This window comes from Stegodyphus dumicola, chromosome 3, assembly GCF_044657685.1.
Source record: "Stegodyphus dumicola isolate Sdum_Otavi_A_Nest chromosome 3, ASM4465768v1".
Classification (NCBI taxonomy): domain Eukaryota; kingdom Metazoa; phylum Arthropoda; class Arachnida; order Araneae; family Eresidae; genus Stegodyphus; species Stegodyphus dumicola.
In genome coordinates this window covers 122,508,209-122,528,226 of record NC_140770.1, presented here as the reverse complement: position 1 = coordinate 122,528,226, position 20,018 = coordinate 122,508,209, and the positions used below count along the sequence as shown (strand labels likewise).

The 20,018-nt window shown below is 37.2% G+C and overlaps 2 protein-coding genes across 4 annotated transcripts in view; one reads left to right on the top strand and one right to left on the bottom strand.

Moving 5' to 3' along the window:
* Positions 1–20,018, bottom strand: part of LOC118201087 (putative serine carboxypeptidase CPVL) — a 542,277-nt gene that overhangs the window by 368,059 nt on the left and 154,200 nt on the right. The window lies entirely within an intron of this gene.
* The window catches only part of LOC118192363 (tyrosine-protein phosphatase non-receptor type 4-like), a 67,236-nt gene continuing 61,327 nt past the window's right edge, over positions 14,110–20,018 (top strand). For both annotated transcript variants that reach the window (XM_035363307.2, XM_035363306.2), the window contains exons 1-2: positions 14,110–14,252; positions 19,851–19,967. In XM_035363307.2, coding sequence (XP_035219198.1) covers positions 14,244–14,252; positions 19,851–19,967 — 126 coding nt within the window. In that variant the 5' untranslated portion in view covers positions 14,110–14,243. The remainder of the gene's footprint in view (positions 14,253–19,850; positions 19,968–20,018) is intronic.

The window sequence follows — 20,018 nt, the reverse complement described above, 5'->3', positions numbered from 1 at the left end:
TTGGACTTGAAATTTAATGTGTCAGTAACGTCACTGTTACCAAGGAGTCGTGTGAAATATTGTTACAGTATGTTATCCTTTAGCCTTATTGCACAGTATGAGTCATGGTATTTCAAGAAGTGTCTGTCTGCTAAATTTTGGTAAACCAAAATTTAATTCCTTAGGGGAAAGGAATGTTATGTAGAGAAATTATCTGATAGCGTTGTAAAAACTATGTGAATGATTTTATGATTTATGGAAATCTTAATTTTTATTTGATTATGAATTATTTATTTTAAGGCTTTAATTTTGGGGAAAAACAGATGCTTCTGGAAATATTATTTAGTTTAAATGAATATTATTTATTTTCTTTTATTTGCAAATCTTGTACAAACTTTTATTCATTGTGAAAGAAGCAGGGAAGGGGAGGCAATTTTTGCCAAGTCGTGATTTCGCGCGCCTTGTCCTTTAGAATGTTCGAGAAAGAACTTTCATTGTTAGTTGACCTTAAGAGAGGAAAGTACGTGACAGAAAGTTCAAAGGTTGCTACTTGTCTTTCAATGTAAGTCATTCAGGTTTTTGGCGATTGAGGGTCCGGTTGTTGGCTAAGTGAAGAAAGGCGCGCATGCGCGATCACCCTTATTTTCCGCATTGAAAATGAAGATTTTGCCATAATTAAGGGGGCGATAAGTGAAGCCATAGTGGGAGCCCGCGTTTGTGAAGGAGACGAAGGAAATTCGAGTTGGATTCACACTTACTTTTTGACTCTCTGACTGACTCGCTGATTTTCGGGCTTGCTGGACTTACGGGCTTGCTGGACAAAAATGTAATTACGAAGAGAGATGTTTTCCGGCGGGGAGCGGCAAATATGCTCCCCGGCCGCGTTTGGTTAAGAGGCGAGACTCTCTTACTGACTGACTCACGCTTGGATTCGCTGACTTTCGGGGTTGCTGGACTTGTGGACGTTGCTCTTGAAAACTGGCTTGAAGGAAATTCGAGTTGGATTCTCTCTCTTACTGACTGGCGGGTGGAACTTACTTGGGACGTTACTCGTGAAGCTTGCTCTTGGGATGAGTAAGAACAGGCGAGCCGTAATTGCCTAGAAACAACGTTTCTGACCTGAGGCTGAAAACCCTCTTCCTTGCGGCGTGCTGGTAAAGAGGCGAAATTTGAACGAGTTACCTGCGTGTTGACATAGGACTTTCAGGACCAAGCGGATAGCCGTCCTGGGCAGCAGTGCTCCTGTTTCTGTTCTACAGTGGTGAAGTGGAGTCTACATTTTTAGAACCAGTGTCAAGATGAGCCCGGCCGACATCAAAGCTTGATAAGATAAGAGTCCTCCACTTCAAGATGTCCCCTCAAGATAAGTTTTTTTTTTTTTTTTTTTTTTTTTTTTTGGTGTGTTTGAACTTTAGGCAAGCTGTTCAAAACGTCCTTAGCAGTAAAAACTACGTCGAATCTAAAATTTAACTCTCATGCCTTAAATTGTTTCCCTTTCCTTTTCTTTTAAATTACCAGACAAACCTTAAGTTTTTTTATGAATTTAAATGAACAGACTCTCAGATGAGGTTAAGATTTTTCTTATGATGTAATTGAATAAACTGATATTTAATCTGAAACCCTATTACAGTATGTTTTCTTTATATATTTAATATGAACTTTTCCTTTATATCTTGTATATGTTTTATGTTTTCGATCCTCTCACGGCGCGGTCCCGGGATGCATTTTTTTCACAACGCAAAAATGCTGTACACGTTTCACTATACGATCACTAAACGTTTGTTAGTTGGCAAATGCTTAAGAGTTTAGTTTCCTCCCTAAGAGGAAGTAGAAACCTCTCACGGCAAGTAGTTTCATATTTAACATTTAACATATAGGAATTTCAGATATAACATGGTACCTTGAAGTAAAGCTATTTAACCATGGTCTCGAAACTTCACAGATATAACAGTAATGCTTATTCTTGTATTCATGCTGCTACGAATTTGGTATTTAAAAAGCTAATGTTAGTTTAATTATAAATTAAATGGTTTTATTTCTCGCGCAGTGCAGCGCGTGACGAATATTAAAAGAAAGCTAAGCCGGAAAATTGAAAATACAAGAGCGCGTGCATTAAATAAATAAATATCTCTTTTTTATTTCGAGAAAGTACTGGAAAATTCTAGCGCGTTATTGTAAAATCTTATAAAAGGAGAAAAACATCTCAGTTTCTAGTAGTTGCTTAGTTTTTTGTTGTTTAGAAAACTGCTCTTGTTGATTGTAGCGAATTCGCGGATTAGCGTTCTTTAGCTGTTTTGAATTACGTTCTATTGTACATTTGAGTAGTTAAAAGATAACTACTGTGAGATATTGTAATACTCCATGATAATTTGAGAAAATTTAAGCATTTTTGTTGTGATAATAAAAAGTTTTGTTCATTTTTCATCGGACTTGTGCATTCACTTCATAACGAACCCGTACGCACGCAACAATTTTTGGTGTCAGGAGTGGGGTTTGAATGCCAATAACAAGAGCGATGGAAGAGCAATTAAGGCATTTAATATAAGCCTTTGCCTCATTTAAAGAAGAAATGAAATTGGGCCAGGAATCCGTTAAGTAAGAAATGAAATTGGGCCAGGAATCCGTTAAGGACGAAATGAAAGCCGTTCAAGCTGGTCAAGAAGAAATGAAAAGAGAAATTACCTGCATAATAGAAAATAAATTTGAAGCTATGGAAGGCAGAATTGACACAGTTGAAAATAAAGTTGGACGAATTGAAGAAAAAGTTTCTTCTGTAAAAGATCAAATTGAAGAAAGAGTTTCTTCGGTGAAAGAAGAAATAGAAGAAAGAGTTTCTTCTGTAAAAGAACATATAGAAGGAAGAGTTTGTGCCGTCCAACACCAAATCGAACAACAAATTGATGATAGGGTTTCTGCAGTAGCCAAAGAAGTGGATATTTTAAAGAAATTCGTAGCGACGGCAGGGAACAATTGTGATGGTTTTAAATTTTTACCCATGCCTGCTCGTCCCTCTCTGAAGTTATCCACTTATGATGGGAAGACCTCCTGGCAAGTGTATAAAACACAATTTTCTATAGTGGCGGATGCGAATGGATGGGATTCCCAAACTAAGGCCTGTCATCTCGCCGCTTCGCTGAGAGCAGACGTAGCGGATATCCTGCAGACGCTTCCTGAAAACCAAAGACTTGACTTCGAAGCTCTGTCCGGCGCATTGGAGCTGCGCTTTGGCGAGAAATGTTTAAAAGACTACAGCAGGCTTCAATTAAAATCCCGTCAACAGAAGCCCACCGAAACACTCCAGGAACTCGCCACGGATGTTGAAAGGCTGTCCCACCTCGCCTTTACGGAGTGCCCGAGAGAAACGAGGGAAATCCTGTCGCTGCAATATTTCGTCGATGGCATCCGGGACCCTGAAATACAGAAAGCACTGCGAATGGCGGATGTTAAAGATTTGAAAAGCACTTTAGTGTACGCCAAGAAATTCGAGGCAGCCCAGCAAGCCACTCGTCGAGGCCGCCACCCAGTCAGAGCTGCTCAAGTCCAGGAGCCAGGGAATAAAGTCACCGCTCGTCTAGACGATTTAAGTAGACAACTGAACGCCTTGAGACGGAATATTGGTGACAGGAAACCGACCGTAAAGTGCTGGAACTGCGGTGCTGAAGGACACATACGACGAAACTGCAGAATACCCCAGGGTACGGATGTTAAGACCGCTCCTAACAAACAGCAGGGAAACTAATTAGTGGCCATCTCGCGGGCGGAGGTTGCCAGATAATGAAAAGCCCCAGTTTAAAGCGCTTCAGATTTCTGCAGTGAGAGGCGGCAGTAATAGACTTTTCATAATAGGACATATTAATAGAGTTCCCTGCAATATGACGATAGATACAGGAGCCAACGTTACCATCATCCGAAAAGATTTGGCTGAACAACTGGGAAACAAACTTATCTGGACGCCGCCCTGCGTTACCCTCCAGACTGTGTCCGGTGAGAAGATCGACATCGATGGAAAAATAAACGTTAACATCACGTTTGGAAGTGCCGCTTACGATCACACGGCATATGTAGCAGAGATCACTGATTCTTGCATACTCGGATTGGACTTTCTAAGGAAATACAACTTTTCCTTGGACTTTAAAAATAACGAATTGCGTTCTACATCTGAGGACATAGCCCTATTCGGAATTAATGATGGAGTGAAATCTATCCACAAAATTATAGCTCAAGATGATATCACAATTCCCGCAAGAACAGAGTTGTTACTTCCTGGATCCATAACCGAAAATAGAAATTTCCGCTAGGGCATCATAGAATATCCCGATAACTGTAATAGCCCAAAAGGAGTACTAGTAGCCTCAACACTCGTCGACCTATCCAGAACGGTTATCCCGGTGAGAGTCGCCAATGTAACTGAGAAGGCGAGAGTTATTAAGAAAGGTGAAGTGGTTGCAACATGTACTCCAGTAACCACCGTTGATAGAAAGAGTAACATCCAAGAATCCGTGTCTTCAGAAAACATTACATCAGAGTTACTTCAGAATGCGCAATTAAACGATGAAGAGAAGAATGCTGCCGATCGCGTTATTAAAGATCTTCAAGTTGTTTTTTCCCGCTCGTCTTCTGACGTGGGTCGAACTAGTTTGACACAACATAGAATAGATACCGGCGATCATCCCCCGATCAAGCAACATCCAAGGCGTCTGCCGTTTGCTAAACAGGAAGAGGTGCGAACACTGTTAAAAGATATGGAAGAAGGCGATGTCATCGAGCCTTCAACAACTCCATGGGCATCTCCCATCGTTCTCGTCAGAAAGAAAGACGGCTCAACAAGATTTTGCGTTGACTATCGCCGGTTGAATGAGGTTACGAAGAAAGACAGTTACCCTCTTCCTAGAATTGACGACATTCTAGACACTCTTTCTGGAAGCAAGTGGTTCTCAACGCTTGATTTAAAGAGTGGGTAATGGCAGGTAGAAATACACCCTCATGACCGAGAACAGACGGCATTTACTACGGGACAAGGGCTTTGGCAATTCAAGGTGATGTCGTTTGGACTGTGTAATGCGCCGGCAACATTCGAACGCCTCATGGAGACTGTTTTGAAAGGACTTTCCTATGAAGCCTGTCTGATATACCTGGACGATATCATCATCGTCGGAAAGAGTTTTGAAGAGCATCTAGAAAATCTTAGAAAGGTGCTTCAGAAACTGAAAGAAGCCAATCTAAAGCTGAGTCCCGCTAAATGCAAATTGCTCCGAAAGGAAGTGACTTACCTGGGACATGTCATCTCTGCAGAAGGTGTGCGCACGGATTCTGAAAAGGTATCAGCGGTTAAATCCTGGAAACGTCCCGAAAATGTCCATCAGCTGAGAAGCTTCCTAGGGCTTTGCACCTACTATAGGAGATTCGTGAAGGACTTTTCTTCCATCGCAAGACACCTTCACAAGTTGACAGAGAGCAACCAAAAGTTCTTGTGGACAAAAGAATGCGCCGATGCATTTAACAACTTAAATGAGGCTTTAACATCTGCTCCAATCCTGACGTATCCTCAGCACTACCGACCATTTATTCTCGACACCGACGCCAGCAATGAAAGTGTCGGTGCTGTTTTGTCCCAAGAAATAGACGGCCAAGAACGTGTAGTGGCGTACTGGAGCAAGTGCCTGTCTAAACCGGAGAGGAATTATTGTGTCACCAGGAAAGAGTTGCTCGCCATAGTCAAAGCTGTAGAACAGTTCCATCACTATCTATACGGCAGAAAATTCCTGCTCCGCACCGATCATGCATCATTGACCTGGCTTTTAAATTTCAAGAATCCTGAGGGTCAAATAGCCAGGTGCATACAGAGACTCCAAGAATATGACATCACTATCCGTCATCGTAAGGGATCATCACACGGAAACGCCGACGCCCTGCCTAGAAGACCTTGCCAAGAAAGCTGCCGATATTGTTCCAGGGTGGAAGCGAAATACGAGCTGCTGACTCCGGTCGCAAGACAAATTACAACATCAACATCGGCTGATCGAGAACCGTGGAGTGATGATGAAGTCAGGAAAGACCAGCTGGAAGACCGCGACATTAAACCCATAATTGATTTAATGGAGTCGTCAAACAGAAAACCTACCTGGCAGGACATTTCTATCTGTAGTCCTACAACCAAACAATATTGGGCACTCTGGGATTCACTTCACATTCGAAACGGCGTCTTATACCGGAAATTCGAATCGGATGATGGGAAGACGTTCCGATGGCAGCTGATACTTCGAAGATCCCGCATTCCTGATGTCCTTAAAGAACTACATAACAGCCCTACGGGAGTTCACTTTGGAATAATGAAGACCTTACAGAGAGTTCGTGAGCGCTTTTACTGGAATAATGCAAAGGATGACGTGCAAAAGTGGTGCCGATCTTGCGATGCCTGTGCAGGTCGGAAAGGACCTAAGAGAGCAGCCGAGGCAAGCTGCAACGTTACAACGTAGGGGCGCCTTTTGAACGAATCGCCTTTGACATCCTGGGACCTCTGCCACGAACTGCTGATGGCAACAAATACATACTCGTTGTCGTTGATTACTTCACCAAGTGGCCTGAAGCTTATCCTATTCCTGATCAAGAGGCTGTCACAGTAGCTGAGGTAATGATACAGCACTGGATTTCCAGGTTCGGAGTGCCTCTTCAGTTACATTCCGATCAGGGAAGGAATTTTGCCTCGGCAGTAATCAAAGAACTATGCAAACTACTCGGCATTGACAAAACTCAAACGACGCCATTACATCCCCAGTCGGACGGCATGGTAGAGAGGTTCAATCGAACCATCCTTAATAACCTCTCATTAGTGGTTTCCAGAAACCAACAGGACTGGGACAAGAAATTATCGTTGTTTTTACTGGCTTACCGCAGTGCTGTCCACGAGACTAGCGGCTATTCTCCATCACAGATGCTCTTCGTTCGTGACCTTCGTCTGCCTTGTGATCTATTGTTTGGCCGCCCTCCAGATGCTCCTTCATCGTCTGAGGAATATATTCAAGATCTCCAGGCCCGGTTTAAAGTGATGCACAACTTTGCACGAGAGCGAGTCAACTTAGCGACGGAGAAGATGAAGACCCGATACGACACCAGAGCTACTGAACATCAATTCCACGAAGGAGACAAGGTGTGGTTGTGGAATCCGACTCGACGGAAAGGACTTTGTCCGAAATTACAGTCACCTTGGGATGGCCCGTACACAGTTCTAAACAGGCTGAATGATGTCGTGGTTCGGATTCGTAAGTCTTCGAACTCTAAACCTAAAGTCGTTCATTACGACAGGTTAGCTCATTACTATGGCCATAGTGCGTAATGTAAATAATTGTAAATAGTATCAGACCATGGTCCTTTTTGTTTTTAAATGTGTATTTGATTTGATTTGTATTTAGTATTTGATTTGCATTTAGTATTTGATTTGTATTTAGTATTTGTTTTGTATTTAGTATTTGATAGCATTTGATTTGTTTAAGTTAGTTATTGCATTTATTGTTCATGTTGTTTGATATTGTAATGTAATGTTTATGCCACAGTTGTAAGTTTAGCTTCCTGTCCAGGGATTGTACTGCCCGGGACGTGCAGTCCTTGGGAAGGGGGCAGTGTTACGAATTTGGTATTTAAAAAGCTAATGTTAGTTTAATTATAGATTAAATGGTTTTATTTCTCGCGCAGTGCAGCGCGTGACGAATATTAAAAGAAAGCTAAGCCGGAAAATTGAAAATACAAGAGCGCGTGCATTAAATAAATAAATATCTCTTTTTTATTTCGAGAAAGTACTGGAAAATTCTAGCGCGTGATTGTAAAATCTTATAAAAGGAGGAAAACATCTCAGTTTGTAGTAGTTGCTTAGTTTGTTGTTGTTTAGAAAACTGCTCTTGTTGATTGTAGCGAATTCGCGGATTAGCGTTCTTTAGCTGTTTTGAATTACGTTCTATTGTACATTTGAGTAGTTAAAAGATAACTACTGTGAGATATTGTAATACTGCATGATAATTTGAGAAAATTTAAGCATTTTTGTTGTGATAATAAAAAGTTTTGTTCATTTTTCATCGGACTTGTGCATTCACTTCATAACGAATCCGTACGCACGCAACAATGCTTTAGTTGTAATTTTGGCTTCCTGTCCAGGGATTGTACTGCCCGGGACATGCAGTCCTTGGGAAGGGGGCAGTGTTACGAATTTGGTATTTAAAAAGCTAATGTTAGTTCAATTATAAATTAAAAGGTTTTATTTCTCGCGCAGTGCAGCGCGTGACGAATATTAAAAGAAAGCTAAGCCTGAAAATTGAAAATACAAGAGCACGTGCATTAAATAAATAAATATGTCTTTTTGATTTCGAGAAAGTACCAGAAAATTCTAGCGCGTGATTTTAAAATCTTATAAAAGGAGGAAAACATCTCAGTTTGTAGTAGTTGCTTAGTTTGTTGTTGTTTAGAAAACTGCTCTTGTTGATTGTAGCGAATTCGCGGATTAGCTTTCTTTAGCTGTTTTGAATTACGTTCTATTGGACATTTGAGTAGTTAAAAGATTACTACTGTGAGATATTGTAATACTGTATGATAATTTGAGAATATTTAAGCATTTTTGTTGTGATAATAATAAATTTTTGTTCATTTTTCATCGGACTTGTGCATTCATTTCGTTACGAACCCGTACGCACGCAACAATGTGCGCTATTTTGAGATGAAATTATTTGATAAACTATCTTTTCGTCTTTGGATTCGGTATGTTGACGACACTTTCGCACTTTTTGACGGTTATAAAGAGGATTTATCCGAGATTCTATCTATTATGAATTCAATTGATCCAGCCATCCAATTCACTCTTGAAATTGAATCCAACAATTCCCTTCCCTTCCTCGATATTCTTATAATCCGCAATGAAACTGATATTAAGACCGCTGTGTACCGTAAATCCTTTGCAGTTTGTTTACTACCTCATGCCAAGTCATGCCACCCTGTTAAGCAAAAAATGGCTTCTTTTTACTATTATGTATTCCGCGCGCTTAAAGTTTGTTCCTCTGAATCTTTGCTTACCAATGAACTTAATTATTTGAGAGCAGTTGCGATTGACCGTGGATTTTCCCCCGTGATTTTTGATAAAGCCGTTAAAAAATTTTCAGATTCCCATCAAAGAAGACATTCCACTGTTAGAAAGAATATTAATGACCTTTCGTGCTTCCATTTTATCCTTCTGTTAGCTATAAAATTGCACGGATTCTCCAGAAATTCAATTTTCAAGTCTGTTTCTCCCCTATTAATAAAATTCACCCTTCGATTTTAAAAGATTGCGTTTCTGTCTTGAATTCTTGGGGAATTTATAGTATATCGTGTCAGTGTGGTTTAAGATATATTGGCCAAACAAAAAGAGCGTTGAAGTTTCGTATCAAGGAACATGAATCTTATGTCAGAAAAGGCGAAATTAACAAGTCTTCAATAGCGTATCATAGTTGGACTTTCAACCATAATTTTGATTTTGGGTCTGCAAAAATTATTATTATTATTATCAAGGCTTCTTCCATAGGTGAATTGGATTTTCTTGAGGCTTTTCACATTCACAAAAATTTAGCAGGTTTAGTTAATGATTTGAAGTCCAATCCAGTCCTTCCTAATGCCTTTAAAATTCTACTATCTTAATTCAGTTATTTTTGCCGATAGATGGCGTTACCTCCTCGCGTTTAGTACGACCAGAGGGTATAAAAATCCGTTCAGTTGTTGCTTTCCATTATTTGAAGTTCAGATTTTGAGCGTAAGGTGCATTTGCCCCTCGCTCCCTATTTTAACTTCGCTAATTGTTCTTGTCCTTTATGCTTGATTAGATAGCCTGGCTCAGTAAAAGTAGGCGGCCAGTGCAACTCTGATTAATATCTAGTTATAACCACGTGCAGTGCTGATAAGGACCACGTGTTTCTGTGACTCCTACTCCTTTATTTTCTTCTTTCTAGGTATTTCTTTCTCCTGATGAGGAGGGACCTTTAGCTGCCCTCGAAATCGATTGAGTGTTTCGTTATACCTACGCTAAATACAAGGTTGTTTTTACGATTTTGATAGTCAACTCCTTATTAATCAGGGGCTAATCAAACGGGCGCTCCCTAAATAAAATTTAAGTTTGTTTATTGGGGAAGCATAGATAAAATTAATATTACAACCCGTCAGCGTGAAGCAAAACTCTCTGTAAAGGAAAAATGCGTGAGATAACAGTAGTGCAGCAAATAGCAGTATTAATATTTTGAGTTGTTTTATCCACAACGGAATATAATTTAGTTATAAGTAATATGGATTATTATCTAAGCATTGTGCAAAAGAAATAAAAGTTCTAAGCGACATTTATACATGAAGCTTGACTCCCCGACATTGTTAACGTTACCTTACAAATGCGTTATTTAATGCCATTTAAACTTAGTTTCTAAATTCATAAGGAATTTCCTTCTTCCGTTATTTACAGAAGATTATTTTTTGCTTAGAATTCTGATTTAACTCGCGCAAGGAAATGAACTTCTACTTCATTTGAAACTGCTTGAAAATACACGCAAATAATTAATGGTACTTTTTTTCCTGTTAATTACGCAGAGGTTCTTCGCCCATTTTTTAGACGACTTTGCTTAGATGTAAAACAACTGGATTTTTTTTTTATTCCTGCAGACCCTACTACACAAATAGCGAGTTATCTCTAAAAAACTCATGAAATACAGGAGAAGTTTAAAATAACTTTTTTACTTCCTTGTACGAAGTAAAAAGGAAGTATTGTAATCGCGAAACGTTTCAGGCAGCATATTTCAACGAAAATATCCATTTTGACCGCTATCGAATGCAATTTAACGATGTATTTGCGTCATATCTGTACGTAAGGACAGAATAAAATACTCTTTTCCTTCAAAAAAATTATAAAACTGCTTTAAAATTAATTCTCAAGAGAATTTTTCGTGGCGTCTGTACGAACGTATGTACGTATCTCGCATAACTCAAAAACGAGTAGCCTCAGAACGTTGAAATTTTGTATATAGGACTGCTATAACATGTAGATGTGCACCTCGTATTTTGGTTGCAATCGGCCGCACCAAACGTATATAAATATATTTATATATATATCCACTCTATTACCCGGCTCAGTGATCTCAGTTTCTTTACTCTTATATGTTTGTAAATTGTACATTTTTTGCATTAAAAATGATTGAATTATGTTGTTTTTATCTTCCGGTTGAGGATTTTATGCCTTTAGTAAATCTGTGTGCAATATTTTAGAATTATCAGCAATTTTAAAGTTGTTTAATTGCCTCTAAGCCGGTTTTTAATGGCGGCCACTGATGTTTACATTTGAAACAGGAGACTAGTGGATTTGTTGCCAATCTAGAGAAACTTAGCTTCGCAACAACAAAGATAACGCCTTCATTTATTATTGCCAATTAAATCATGCTTAATCCTTTCTGGAATTTTTTCGAGGAAATAAGTGTTTAAGATTTACTTCGTAATTTTTAATATATATATTTTGAGTTTTTATGTGTTTTTGCCTTCTCGCGAAGTGAGCACTGAATTAATTGAATGAGAAATACTCAATCGTCTGTGAAAACTGTTTCTTTTTTGTTTTGTTTGTTTAATTTCTTTTATACATCATTCTAGCTTTATTACAGTATTTGAATAGAACATGTGGCAACGATTAGAAAATTCTATTTTTTAAATGATACAAATTTTGTGCATTATGAGTTATAATATGAACGAAAAATAATACTATTAAGTGAATTTAGCGCCAGAATCTAGCGCTACGGTAAAGAAATACTAGAATGAATTTTAAAGAATGCATTTATTCTATTGTGGTTTATGCGCTGTCGGCGAAGTAGATTTAATTCAATCCAATAAGTTTAAATGAAATGCAATAAAAAATGCATATAATTTAAAATTCCGTAGAAGGAAGTCATGTGGTGTACACATTAGATAGTTTTATTTAGTTTGAATATAAAAGAGCAGGCACAACTTATGCTACAGACGAATTTTCCACCACTTCTGGCTATTTAAATTAGCATAGCAGACGATTAAATTCAAACCTTAATCAAGTAACCTACGACTACAGATTAAATAGATGAAAAATAAATAAATATAAGCTTTGCAAATAAGCTGGCTCAGGTATTTTACCAGCACATATTTAAAACATAGGCTGGCGAGAATGCTTAAGCCGAAATATGACTTTTAAGCAGAGCTTACGAAAAATTGCTAACAGTAAGATGCGATTGTCAGAATCCCTAACTAAAGAATCGAAACACTTAGCTTAAATATACACAAAGCTAATCTGTATTCTGGTGAGGAATACGGAAAAGAGAAATTATAATAAAGACTTAAATCGTTATAACTGTTTAATTAACATAAGATACTTCATACCAGCTGTTCTCAACCTTTTGAGTAACGCGTACCATCTAAACAAAAATTAAAAACCTTTAGTACCACCACTACAAAGTACTACTGCCACCCTTGAACAAAGCTCACGTCACATAAATTTGCGAGTGTTAGAGAAAAACCTTAATCAGTATGTTGGGGTTTTAATTTTTGAATTTAATAGTTAAAAATACTTTGCTTCTTTGCCTACCACCTATTTTTCTCTTGCTTACCACCAGTGGCACGCTTACCACCAGTTGAGAACCCCTACTTTACACCATAAAGGCATTATATGCTTACAAATATGCATGTCTTCTCCAGCTTCGAGCTCAAACACTGAGGTATGATAATTGTCTTTGCCAACTACAGTGAAGTCCGAGAAAGCAATTTCGCACATAAAAAGCAACAAACAAATTAGAAACTAAAATGCACAGTAACATGTAAAATAAATATATGAGTTCATACGCTTGTAAATTAAAATTATATCATTATTAATTTATGGATTTGAGAGTATCGTTTTTATCATTTACTTATTTTCAAGTATTTAATAGTGGAATAATAATCCTTTATTATTTAATATTAATATAATGCATTGAGTTTGATGGTCTCCTTTACAAGTTTCAGGCCAAAGGTCGTCAGCCTAGAAGGACTATTAATTTCGTTTTGGCTATTTGCTTTGAAAATTATAAATGTCTGTTCACTTTTCAAACTGTCTGTATGTATGAAAAGTATGTACGTTTCTCGCACTGTGATAAAACCACGGTACCTGGAGCCATCAAATTTTGAATAATGTACCTTTCCATCTGAATATGGGCATCTGGAAGCCCAAATTTGGAATTTGTTTTATAATCGATTTCATATTTTGTAAAACTTTAACGAATTTTTAATTAACAAACTCAAAGATTTCAAAGCGAGCATTTAGCAACGCTCTACGGGGAAGAAAACACTTTTTATCTCCAGCACGCGAGCCTGTGTATCGAAAATTCTAAAGATATGTTCATTCAAAAATTATTTTGTGATATTGCTGTTGAACTGAATTTTACGGTTTAAGTGTGAAGAATATGATTTTTAATAAATAAAGGTAACCCACAAAACGTTAAAAAAGAGCCCCTTTGGGCGTAATGTAAAATCTGAAAAAACTATATTTTTTTTTTTTTTTTTTTTTTTACGACATCATTAGCTTTTTTTGTTGGAGTTCATATTTTTCTGTAAAACACTAATCGTCATGCTAATTGCACAGTCTAAAGTCGTCATGCTAATTGCACAGTCTAAAGTCGTCATGCTAATTGCACAGTTTTCAAAAATATCAACATATTCACATGAAAAGACTTTGACATTTGAAAAATCACAGCTATGTTGCTAGGCGCATTAATTACGTGAACAGCGTTATTCTCTTATACTTTCAGACACCAACAGTGTAATATCCGAAACAACTATGCATCGAATAGCCATACTAACAGATAATTTTTTGCATTTACTTATATTATGTGGGCTTTACTTCAAAATTAATGATTTTTAATAAAAATTACAAGCAAAAAAATATTAATGAAGAAATAAATGAAATCGTTTAGAGGTGTCTCCTAAATGTTAATTCAAATCCATTGTCTCAAAAAAGAAAACATCCCAATTTCTATCAGGCATTTCAAAACAAGTTTCCTGAATTTAGTGTTATGTTTATATGAGAGAAGAGCAGTGGGGTGTGTTGTTTATAGCGACCGCCACCTGCGTGCAAGACAGTGTGCAAACGGATTTCTGAGTCAGTGGAATATCGATCGATACCTCCGAAGCGTGCAGACGACGCCGAGGAACATGGCGGTCCACGGAGTATCAAGCTCTCGCTGTTGGATTACCTGAGGAAAGGACAGGAAACCACGTGAGGACACATGGCGCAGGTAACAACCTACATTTCTTCTTTCTTCACGATCTATAGCTTTCATGCGGATCTATCGTCTGCGCGATCGTAATGCACGGTTAAGCAAAACGCCGGGTCGATGACCAACCATAACAAGATACTTTTCCATCCTTGTCTGAGGATTAAGTATCGCTGTCTGTCTATTGAAACAGAAGAGCGCTGATTTTTTCTTATTCGTTGTTTGTCACAATGGCAGCTCTATTTTTAGTGACATTTATTTTCCAGTTCTATTTTTTTTAATTGCTTCTTATCATTTTAGTACTTTACCTTTTACTTTTTTTTTTCTTATTAGAGGTTCTTTATTTATTATTAAAGCAAAAAGTCTTTCAGAATATTAAATGAGTGGCTGGTAATTCTGGTTTTAATGATATAATTATAATATTTTGAATACTGAAGGGAAAAAGATGTCAGAAAAAATTGCAATTTGTTTTTATTATAATCTGAAATTATAGTTAACTTCTGATATACCGGGGTAATACAAGGAACGACATCCACGGTTAACCTGATATCCCAGTTAATCCGAGGGTAGCTAAAAGAAAACCACAGGAAAAAAAAATAATGGTCCACATTATAATTAACACAAAAAGTATTATTAAGAATTTACTTATACTTTCAGCAGGTGAACAGTTTAAACAGTTCATTTGATTACATAAATTGAAACAGCAGTCAAAAGGTAAATAAATACAAATGAAAAAACACACTGCTAAGTAATGGGAGAATAAACTTCACTAGAAAAGGAGGGATAAATTATAAATGGCTAGAATGCATATAAAAATATAAAATATATAAGCAAAACCTTGGAGGGGGGGGAATCTGAAAATCTGAACCTGAAAAAAAATCTCGACAATTTCAGATTTTATATTACGCCCCAAGGGGCCTTTTTCTTTTTCTTTATACCCACATAAAAGTTTCGAGAGCTTTTGAGCTATAATATTTAAATACAGCATACCTTTAGAATTTCCGATGGACAGTCTTCCCTGCTAGAAATAAAAATGTTTTATTCCGTACAGTGTTGCGACTGCTTGCTTTGAAATCGTTAATTTTTTTAATCAAAAATTCGTCAAAGTTTTACAAAATATGAAAGAGATAATAAAACAAATTCGAAATTCAATATATGGGCTTCCATGTGTGATTTTCGGTTGGAAGACTACGTTATTCAAAATTTGATGGCTCTATATATTGTTGTTTTTCACAATGCGAGAAACATACATACATTCATGCAGATTCCTCATTATTTAATTTCTTTAAATATATTACAGAGCAATAATATTTGGTGGCAACAATCTGAAAAGTGATTCAGTGCTTTTAGTGATTCGACGCAAAATGACGTTTCGAGACTAATAGCCCCTTCTGGGCTAAAGCTCCTTTGGGCTAATAATATACATGTTATAAATGGTGAAGAACTTTATTTACAAGAGAACTTGAAAAATGTCTTTAAGATAAAACCGCGTAAAAAGTAGGTTAGATAAATTGGTTTAGCACTCAAGAGTTGCCCATCTAAGGAACGGAAAATCTTCGTGGAAGACGTTTCAATGGAAATTGTTTCGAATGGGGAAAATTATCTCGAGTCGAACTACTAGTGTTCATAGATTTTGTTGGTCGGCGCCTGTTAGGCCAAATGTCGGTTACAATTTTGTTTTATTGTGCAATATTAATAGATTTCGGATTACTTACCCTTATGGATAAAAACAACTCCTCAATACTGTAATATCTTCTGCTATTACTGGTTTTATACTAATATTTTTCCTCCTGTAGAAGAGAGATCTTTATCCGACCACTCTCGAAATCTATAGAGTTTTATTCAAAATTTACAGTCAAATCGCGAAGTTCCTTTTAAGCATAATTTAAAATTTTTATATGCATTCTTCACGTCTAAATCTATATTATCTAATATTTTAAAAGTTGACATAGTTCCATTTTAAAATCATAAGAATTAAAACTATATGTAATAGAAAAATAAGCAAAGACCGTATCTTTACTTCCTCTGATCAGGAGAGACGTATCTAGGATTTTCAGCGCCCGGGGACAACTGAAGATTTCGCACACCTCCTGTTTGCTAAGAATGGAAACCATTTAATTCTAAAACTTCATCCTAAAAAAGGCAGCGCCCAGGAACAAATGTCCCCCTCTAGCTACTGCCACTGCTGCTCAGATTAAGAAAATAACACTATGTTCTAGGAATATTTTAACATACATCTATATATCAATTTTTCTTAATTAAAAAAAATGAATAAGCGTCATCTAATGTGTCCTTCGGTTTTTGAACTGTAAACAATGCATTAAGAATTCAAAGAACAAACAATAGACTGGTTAAGACATGTTTACTAAATGACGTAATTATGCTCTCAGCAAATTTGGTTGGTCAAAAGATTAGACCGTGTATTCTATCCCTCCAAACGACTCCCCTTCAGTTCCGTTAGGAAGTCCCATTCAGTAGTCCTAGATCCATCGTCTCCCTTTATATCCTCTCGTATCCTAGTATGTAAATTCCAGATGTTATTAAAAAAAACGAAACGATTTTTGCAGAAACTGTTTCAGCTACGAAAAGAAATGTCTTTAAATAAATCAGAAAAACAATGTATAACCGAAATTATGTGGCAACATGAATAGGAATACATCAGAACGGAGAGAAAGTAAACACGCGGAAGGCGAATAAAACTTCCAAATGCAAAATGTGGACTGAATATAAATGGAGTGTTAAATATATACAAACAGCGGCCATGATAAGTCGTGACGTCATACCGTGACTTCATGGCTTCATTTTCATTGCACAGGACACATGGAGAATGTCTACTCCATTTGTTCTAACCTTCTTGGTCAGAAAAACGCAGCGTGATTATTAATATGAAATTATAGCAACAAAAAATAGAAGATATATAACTATTTCATAAACATATTGTTACGAAATGTCCAGGCGCGGTAAAATAGCTTCTCCGCAAAGCAGTTTTAGGGTTGCCATAGAATGGCAAAGGAAGGCAGGGTTGCCGCATTTGGCAATAAAATTGGCGATATGCCATAGACGGATGGAGAACCTTCTGGAACAAATTCTTACCGGTTTAGCCCGTGCGGAATCGATCGAGTTAACAGCCGGGCAGCGAGTGTCGAGTGGGCCGTCGAGTACATCGAAAGAGTCTCTTAGTGTATCGCGGTTAGTGAATCGTTGAGAGAGTGTGTTGAGCTCCGGGAACGACTGAACCAAAGCGTCGGGAGCTGTGCTCTGTGTGTCGTCGAGTGCATCGCGAGTTGTAGCGTGGAGTTCCGAGAACGACCGAGCAGAGTCGGGAGCTGTACTCTAGTGCTTTACAGTGAAGCTGTCTCCACCGAAATAGCCTGATAACCTGAAGGCTGTGTCACTGATTGTTCCAGCGAGTATATAGTAGATCTTCGACGACTGTAAAACGTGACTTTGGAGCTGTCTTGATTAATATTGGCAAAATAAAGTGTGTTTCGATACTTCATCAAGTGTCGTCGTTATTCACTCCAAATCTACAAACCCCGTACGAACGCGAAGGAAGAAAATAACGTAACAATATAAATGTAATCGAAAGATATTAATAAAGAAGATTAGTGTTATTGAATTTCTAAGTAGAACTCTATTCTTGCAAATCGTAAAGTTGTAGTTTTTTAGCTTTTGTTATGGTATAACAAAACGGGATAATAATTTCAAGACTAACATATTTCTACGAGAAAACCACTCTCTCCATTTTTTATATAGCTTTAATGCACCTAACAACTTTTTCAGTTAGTCAAATTCCTTTCAGAAAAACATGTTCTGCATCAGCCTTGAAACCATTCTTGAAGGATATCGTTCATATCTTCCTCGTAACTACAACTTGAAGTTCTGTGTGAATTTTTGAGCAGAAAAAGGTCATTTGAAACCATATCTAGAGAACGGAATATGTTAGGTGAATTAAATATGTTGAGTGATGAATATGAATTTTCACATTGCTAAATAATAGCCGGAAATCAGACTGTGCTTGCGATTGGGACTTCATGCAAAACTAACACGTTTCTGCAGAGTTCATCACAGCCCCCCCCCCTTTTTTTTTTTTTTTTTTTTTTTTCCATGAGCTGTAGAAATTGAGTCTACAAGATAGAAAAAATAAACAATTGTTGGCGTATGTTATGCGACAAATAGCCGATGAGTAACAGCCCTCTTTTAAGTGGTGGAGAAATTTTTCCAAGCAGGATTGTGGGCTCTAAACTCTCCGACTTCCATTATGCTACCATTATCTCTTGTTTAGTTACCAGGTGATACTGATAAATACTGAAACTTAAAACCGTACTCATAAACGTTTATCATAAATAGGAGTTCTTGAGAATAATCAATACGCCTTTCTTTTCATTTCTATCTACAGCATTGAAGGCCCCTTCTAGAACATGCCTTTAAAAATCCTCCGACATACCCATATTTCATGCAAGGATGTGTTTTCCATTCAGCGTAATACTGATTTTCATTTCTGCCACAATATGGAAAACTATCGCATGTCGATTTTTCATCGTTTAATCCTCGAATTTCATACAAATTTCTTCTTTCGCCATGTCCATTTGTGTTCATTTGTGTTTCACTTTCAAGTTGCACTCTTCCTTGCGTAAACATTTTAGTTCATCCATTGACGGTAGCCTAGGAAAGGGAAATATAGAATGCAACCATACATCCGTGATTATTTTTTGGTGTTATGCTTCTTTTTGTTGAGAATTCAATCAGCGAATATTAATTGGTGATTTCGATATTCACAGCCATTATTCACTAACCACCTTATAAACCTGATAATTACAACACGTTCGTTTTTGTAATCCAGAAAAGAAAAATGGTGCAGTCGTTTCATTGCTTTTTGTTATTCCATAAATATTAAGTCATAACTTAGTTAAGAACTTACTAAGATTTTCTAACAGTTAAACAATTCTGTTTATTAAAAGCCAGTCTGTGATAATTATTTTAAGATTTACTAACAGTTGCTAACATCTAAAACTGCTCTTTTTCTTTCAATATTCCTTACAGACGAGAAGATTATATAACTTCAAGTTTTTAAACTCTTTAATAGAAGGCAATTACTCATAAATGCACGATTACCTTCCATTAGACTTAATAAGCTAGCGAGGATCAGCTGCAGCACGTGTCTTGTTGAACCAACCAGGAATAGCCACCTGGTTGTCGTAAATGGTGGCATCAATTCTATATGTTAATCTTTTTATCGGACGCCATCTCGATCCCGTAATCATTCTAGATTAGCAAACACCTCTGTAGTGGTAAGTTGATTGTAATCAGGGTGATAATCCGTAGACATTTAGGAAGTAACTTTTACCGAAGTACCATAAATTCAATGTACTTTTAAGAATAATTTAAATAGTAGAATTACAATTAAGCTCTATGTGGGTAATAAATCGCCAACAACAGCGAAAGTTATTTTAGTAGGTTTATAATGATTTAAGTTATGTAACATAGATTAGTAAAAGAAAGCTTTTAAGCTATTAGCTTAAAAGTCAACTAAGCGATTAAGCGATGTGAATAAACCAAATACTAATTTTATTTTCTCTTTTTTGTTTACTGATGAGCACATACGCATTTGTTCTGCAGGCTGAACGCCAAGAGTCTTTGGTGGCCTTCTCACCCTCGATCCGGGAAATAGGTTTCATTGATGAAGATGAAGCGGTCAGCGATTTGTCTGAAGTCTCAGCAAGCGAAGAAGACAAAGTGAGTCACAATTTATTTTTCTTTTTGTAACATTGATATATTTATATAATC